This window comes from Papaver somniferum, chromosome 6, assembly GCF_003573695.1.
Source record: "Papaver somniferum cultivar HN1 chromosome 6, ASM357369v1, whole genome shotgun sequence".
Lineage (NCBI taxonomy): Eukaryota > Viridiplantae > Streptophyta > Magnoliopsida > Ranunculales > Papaveraceae > Papaver > Papaver somniferum.
In genome coordinates this window covers 7,037,361-7,044,575 of record NC_039363.1, presented here as the reverse complement: position 1 = coordinate 7,044,575, position 7,215 = coordinate 7,037,361, and the positions used below count along the sequence as shown (strand labels likewise).

Here is a 7,215-nt window from a genome sequence, read left to right as displayed (position 1 = left end):
CCGAAATCCGGAATTGATTACATTGGGCTAATGTAACTATGTGAAAGTAACCCAACAGAAGGTAGGGGTGAGCATTTGGTCCGTAATCCACGGATTTAACCGGGACCAACAGTTCTTTTGCGGATGGATGCCCGGACCGTTTGTTAATGGGTTGGATGCTGATAGAATTTTTGAAATCCAACGAATAACGGATGTGGCCCGGATACAATTATGAAAATCCGTTGAACATCCATAACCGTTAAATTAAGGGCATTTATATAGTTCTGGAAAATACTATGGATCATTTAGGAAATTTTGAGATATTCGCTTGGGGTGTGGTACATGGCATTTTATATTTGTATACACATAGGATATGTAGGTTTTATAAAGAGTCATTTGTGTTAGATTTTAACTTAAACAAATCCATTGCATAATCTGCATCCAATTCGTCCATCCGTTGAATGCAAATCCGTTAGATCTAGATTGGATGCGGATGCCAAATTTAAATGCAATGGATTGGATGCGGATGAGGCAAAAACCGGTCTATACCCACCCATGCTCACCACTAGCAGAAGGTTTCAAAACCAAAACCAAAAAGAAAGAAAGACTATGTAAATGTAGCCCACCCGCCAACAAGAAATTTTCTATTACGAATTTTGCACAACTCACCCATCCATCAAAGAAGCCGTTAGAAGTTTACATACTCGCATTTTACTTCTCTCATGCCGTTAATTGGATTTTATAAAGTGAGAAGCCACTAAAATTATCACCGAAATACTTTATCAAGCAGTTTAGTTAAATCGACGTAACATGGATTTTCAGAAGAGAAGTGTTTGCTCTTTTCATTGATTAAAAAAAAATAGTAGATCCATCTCTCTAGTTCAAGCAAATTTGCTCTATCAAGCAGTTTATCTTATTTAAATTTTACTAGACCAAAGTGAGCAAGTTGAGGTCAAAGGATCAAATCGATGCTGGCAACAAGCACTTTTCACCATCAGCACGCGTTGGAACCAAATCAATGCTGGCAACAAGCATTTTTCTCCATTAGCACCATTACCATTGAAACCCGTATCAGTACCTGAAATCAACCAACGAATTGCAGCGTAACCAGGGTAATCTCCTGTCCCACAGATTCCAAAAAAGCAGAGGAAACTTTGAAAGGCACGGCACTTAATCTGGTTCTTGGTAATACCTATCTCTAAGGGATTGGTTTCTTTTCCAGCTATGAACTAGCAGGATTTTACAACCATTCCATCAACACAACATCGTTGTCTGCTGCAACTAATTGTGAACCCTGCAGTTCAGGACATTTGAGTCTCCGTCCCAGGATTCCCGACACAAAAGCATGCAAAGTTCTCTTCGAGGTAAAATGTGATGACCAACGAGTACCACATCTACTTGAACAGAAGTTACAGAACCCATCAAACAGTAACATCAGCAAATGACGATACAACCCCTTCATGCTGATTTAAAAAATTTCTTACTACTTGGAGATTTACCCAATAAGTAATCATCAAAGATTTATCTCCCTAATTTCAAAACCAGAGATACGGGTCTCTTTTAAGAAGTTGAAAGAAGAAAGTATTTCTGTTTTCTTCTTAACAAAACCCAAACATCAGTCACTGGCCAAAAAGAATAATACTATCTATAGAAGTTTATTTATTTATTTATGAGAGGACTACTTAAAAATTCATAGGGTCAAAACTACTAGCACTACAGAAGCACATCCATCGCCCTGCCACAAATAACTTCAGAACCTCATCAGACACCAATGTAATTAAAAGGGAAATATAAGCTAGAATCAATAGTTATGCGAAAAGAGTTTTCTGCACGTACCCCACACTAACAGCTGATTTAGTAGCTAATACAGAACCAGAGCTATCATTAAGCCAACAAGATCAAAGATAAATATTAACCAAGAAACTAAGTGAAAACCCATCTCAAAAAAACACCAAATCATCAGCAATTAGTCCCCCATATTCATAAAAGGAATAAAGCAAAGAAACTGTTAGCATCATAAGGCCTTCAGGAGGAAGCAGCAGTAAAACTTTGCCCAGCCAGACTCTGCATTTTTCATAATAGCACAACAAAGTTAATGATGTGAGTCTGAAACTTCCAACAAGTTGTGTCATAGCAATAGGTAAGAAAGCAGGTTCACAACAGCTCCAAATAATCTCACGCCTGCCAGAAAAGTACAATGATAGCAAGAAGAGTCAAAAGAGTGATATATGAGAAACAGTAATGCACATGGTCGAGAACTAGAAGCTATTCAAAAAAGAAGGAACTCCAGACAGCATCATGCAGGACTCTGCGATTTAATTTGTCTCTGCTAAAATCAATTGCCAGCAACACGTTAAAGCACTAATCATTAGCTAGAAACAATTTATACGAACCCTAGTTGCTCCCTTGGTCATCTATCATTAGGACTAGCAAATAAATGCATGAAAAAGTAAGATCCATTAAAAAAATTGCAAAGGTAGAATTGGAATTGCTTACGATCTCAAGATCCGAACCGCTTCATTTCAGATCCCCCATGAACTTCTCATACTCAGCCTCAACACCGGAAGATGTCTGCTCGGCAGATGAATCAGGTGGAGGTGCTGGTGGATTTGAGGCCCAAGGAACAGCAGCCACGTTTTGTGTATGGTCACCCATTGAATGTGATACAGGAGGAGGAGGCACAGCATAATAAGATGGGTAATTTGGTGGGGGGTAATTTGGTGGGGGGTATGAGGGATTTGGAGGCATTCCATACATACTAGAAGGTGCGGGTTGAGTATTTTGGGATTGAACACCAGGGGGGAAGCTCTGTTGCCCGTCACTAGCTGTACTATGAGATGGTGCAGCACCAGGAGGTGTGGTTTGGTGTGCTGGAGGATATGGTGCACCATAAGGTGGCATAGATTGACCTTGCACAGGATTGTACATATTAGCACCAGGAGGTGGTGGGGGATAGGGAGCATAAGGAGGAGGTGGCCCCCAAGGAACTGGTGCCGCCATGTAGCCACTATGGGGTGCATTCGGAAGAGGTCCACCAGATGAATATTGCTGAGAAGCATATCCTCCCTGATCTTGAGCAGGGTAAGTAGGCATCTTGTGAGCTGGAGGTCCAGATGGCACTGCAGGCGGAGGAGGTTTACCTGCAACCCTAACAGCAATCACTCTCCCCTCTAGAGGATAGCCATTCATACTAGCAATAGCTTGATTCGCCTGTGCAACATCAGAATACTTCACAAAACCATAACCTTTGCTTACATTTGTCGCCCGATCCTTGATAACCTTAGCCATCACAATATCGCCAAAGGGTTGGAACAGACGAATTAACGAATCATCATCAAGATTCGGTGGCAGATACCCAATGTACAAATTTGTATCATCATAATCCTTCCCGGTCTTGGCTCCATTTGTCATCAAACCTGGTTGTGTTGCAGACCCAATACCCCCACCTCCGGAGTTGTTACCACTTTGCCATGGAGGAACACTGCCTGAACTATTAGACCCAGCCCCGAGAAGAGCTACTGCTGAATTTGGTTTAGTCATTGATTCAGGACCACTACCACCTAATTCTGCCAGGAAATTTTGGTATTCATCATCCATTTTCTTTCCAGTAGTGCCTTTCATGGGACAATCGATGGTAGGATGACCTCCGTCTCCACATATTTTACAGAGAACATCACTCTTAAAAGTTGAGGTACGAGCAGGACAAGCATACTGACGATGACCAGGTTCACCACACAGCCTACAATATTCTTCATCCCTTATGGTTCCATTCAAAGCAGCAAGTTCCCTCAGCTGCTGCCTCTTATGCTCATTAAGCACCTCATCAACTGGCTGCAACAACTTCTCCACCATCCCTGCAGCAGCCTCAAGTGCATCCTGAGTGTCAGCTTCAACCAACACATGTAAATCTTCGTTCTCAGCAGGATCGGGTTTCAAATCACGTTTCTGCTGTAACCTTCCTTCCTTAATCGAACCCTTACCACGGATAACAATCTTTGCACCAGTCTCCTTTTCCATTCTCTTCTGTGTATTTCCCCTTGGACCAATGATAAGACCAATAAAATTGTACCCTGGATACTCCTTCATAGGGATATACAACTTCTTCTGAAGCTTAGGAGGACGGTAATCAGCTGGAGGCTTAAACGCAGGGTTTCGTTTAATCAGCTGACTGATAATATCGGACCGTTCTTTTGTCAATCGTTCCCGATTACGATATTCTCTAGTATTAATTCTAACACCCATATTATCATAAATAGGTTCAGGGGACGGTGAACGAGCACCTTCAGGACGGTCATCTAATGATAATCCAGATGATAATAATCTACTAATTTCTAACAATCGTATATTAAGACCTTGAACTTCTGGATCAAGATCCATAGTACCTGTAAATTCCTTCATGAAATCTGGAAGTTGAATTACTGGTTTTGGATCATCATCTGCCCAACGAGATTTCCTCTTTCGAGTTCCAGATTCAGCGTTTTCAGATTCAGTCGGTGGATCCCATCTACTCCGACGTTTCCTTCTACTGTTTGTTTCTTCTTCACCACCTCCTGAACCATCTTTCTCACTCGCACCACCGCCACTATTACCACCGCCGTTTTGAGATACCAATTGATTCTGTTGTTGCTCTTCTTCTCGATTTGCTGTTTCGGGATCTGTAGCTAGGGTTTCTGGAGGAGGAGCTAGGGTTTCTGAATCAGGATGATGATCTAATTGATTCGGGGGAGCAGAAGATGAAATTAGGGTTTCGGAATCCATGGTTTGGTTTACTCAGAAGATTTTGATTTGGGGGAAGTGAAAAGGCTAAAGCCTCTTATTGTAAATACGACTAGAAATCCGCTCCGTCTTACGGTCGAGATAAGTACAAGTATCCTAACCCTGACTTCTTATCTATATATATACTACCACTTTATGACTAAAGGCCGCTGCTGCGCCTGCCGAGAAACTTTTTACCCCATCGGTTGTCTCGTGTCTGGTTTCGGATACATAGCTCTAAACAAACCACCCTATGTCATACCCAAAAAAGAAATCTGTCGAAGGGCGGAACCTTTTTTTTTATTCACAAAATTGGTTAAAAAGACCGAAATCAATAATTCCTGGGTGAAATGAACAGTTAAATTTTGATACTGTTTAAATGGACAAAAATGTAAAAATAGGCAGGATGTAACCAGTTTCATCGTGCCCATTTTCAAATATTTTTTCTTATTTTTAATTTACACAGGATGTATCCAGTTTCATCCTTGCTATTTTTAAAATTTAAGCTAGGATGAATCCAGTTTCATCCTTTCTATCTTTTTTTTTTTTTTGGCCATTTCATCCAAACTATTTTTTACTTGTCCATTTGAACCGTGCTTTAAAAAAATTTGAACAAATGACTCATTTTCCGTACTAAAAAGTATTTCATGTGAATCGTTATTTTTGGCATTATTTAATTGAGATCGTCAGTTTAGATTAGTTATTTCGAAAATTTGACACAACTAAACAAGTACCATTGTGCACATATATTTTTTATTTTGTATGAAATTTAACAATGAGGAGCCATTATAGTGGCAAAATTTCATTTATATGGGCTGATGCCACTCCTATTAGAAATACTATTTCATACAGGACAAAAAAATATGAAGCATTCCTAACCATTGGATCGACCAAATGATACTCCCATCGTAAGAGGGGTGTCATCCCATATAAATCATGCAATATTTTCCCATTCCTAGTGGTTGGCTAAGTTATGGCTGATGGGAGCTATATATATTATATAGATCTGCAGTGGTGGCAATCGTGTTTTGTTGTGCGCCAAAACTTAGTTCTCGTCCAAAATATATTTTTTGTTTGACCTTGGTATGTAATCTCTACTATCTCCCTACAAATAATCAGATCAATGGAAAGTATCGAACAATAATTTTTCGAATTAATGTTTCTTCAAACGAAAAGAGTCCGATTTTATGCACCCTGGATTTAACGGGGGTGCACAATCCTCCCTCCTCATTTGTCGATTTTTTAAATCAAAATTACTTTCAGTCGTTTCGGAAAACCAGAAATACATCGGAAAAGACAAACTCCATTAATACCATATATATATATATATATATGCTTTCCCCTTGTTCTAATGTGCGGTCTTATGTATTGCTCTCTCGTTGCCTTCTGCATCTTCTTAGTAAATCAAAAGAAGTATATTGATCTTGGTTATGCTCAACATATCTCTTTAATTATTCTCCTAATCAATCTTCATTCATTTGGAACACTACGAGTATAAAGTTTTTATTGAGAAAACAGACCCATTAAAGCTATGTTTATTCTCTTCTGTTTTAAAATACTGAATTCAGTGATAATTATCACCATGGTCATCAAATATATTAGTTGATGACTAAGCTTGGATGAGAATCCTATTAGCGATCAAAAAAAAAAAGAAAAGAGAATCCTATGTTTTGAACAAAATGGGTTGATTCGTATGTATGAGAATTGTGATTCCGTTGATTATGCTCATAAATTTTTGATATTTGATTGCATATAAACCTATGATTAAATGGACTGTCATTGTTATTATTCGCTTATGAAAACGTTATTCTGTTGATTATGTGCATAATTTTTTGATATTAGTTTGCGTATAGACCTATGATTTCATGGACTGCCATTGTTAAACAAAGTTAACAGGGAGAGAGAGAAATACAGAAGATGAAGAATAAAGAGAAAATGAAGAGAATATATTCCCTGGAAACTCGGAAGAAATCTCTGTTATCCCCAACAAATGAGGAGGGGAGGAATATGCACCCGCCGGTGCACATAGTTACTCTCAAATTTTTTTATTTTTTTTTTTGATAGGCTAAAGCCCAATCCAGACCACTACCCAAATCCAGCCAGTTGGACTAGCCCCACTGGTAGACTCAACCCCGTCAAACCCCGCTATACAACTAATTAAATATAAATCTCTATCACGGTGGGGATCGAATCCCTGACTTCCTTCTTAATGGAATTGATGGGATACCACTAAATTATGCTCTTGGACCCGGTTATTCTCAAAATCAAACTACTAAAACTAATTTAGAAAATAAATAAATATAAATAATCGATTATACATGCAAGTCTAAGTGAATCTAAACGAAGGGAGTAATTTATGTAATTCTTGTTTGTTTTTGTGGATCAATCAAATGACCATAATCAATTGGGATATTTAATGTTTGCTACCCAATAAATGTCACCCAACATTTTAAAAATCAAAGGTTGGTACCTTTAGAGACT

The 7,215-nt window shown here is 38.9% G+C and overlaps 1 protein-coding gene across 3 annotated transcripts; it reads right to left on the bottom strand.

Moving 5' to 3' along the window:
- Nucleotides 1-794: 794 nt before the first annotated feature.
- Nucleotides 795-4,858, bottom strand: LOC113286824 (splicing factor-like protein 1). 3 transcript variants are annotated; one of them, XR_003329530.1, is made up of 3 exons: nucleotides 2,476-4,857; nucleotides 1,172-2,160; nucleotides 799-1,057 (listed from the first exon to the last, which is right to left on the bottom strand). XR_003329530.1 is itself a non-coding variant. In XM_026535451.1 (2 exons), the coding sequence occupies exon 1, from the start codon at nucleotides 4,735-4,737 to the stop codon at nucleotides 2,497-2,499; it is 2,241 nt and encodes a 746-aa protein (XP_026391236.1). In that variant the 5' UTR covers nucleotides 4,738-4,858; the 3' UTR covers nucleotides 795-2,043; nucleotides 2,476-2,496. The 3 variants fall into 3 exon arrangements, 2 of the variants coding, with proteins under 2 accessions (XP_026391236.1, XP_026391235.1); XM_026535451.1 differs by having other exon boundaries at nucleotides 795-2,043; nucleotides 2,476-4,858; XM_026535450.1 differs by having other exon boundaries at nucleotides 795-2,160.
- Between the last annotated feature and the right edge of the window lie 2,357 nt (nucleotides 4,859-7,215).

Bases quoted from the DNA above. Each gene is read 5' to 3' on its own strand.
- LOC113286824 (XM_026535451.1), bottom strand. From the start codon at position 4,737: ATGGATTCCGAAACCCTAATTTCATCTTCTGCTCCCCCGAATCAATTA.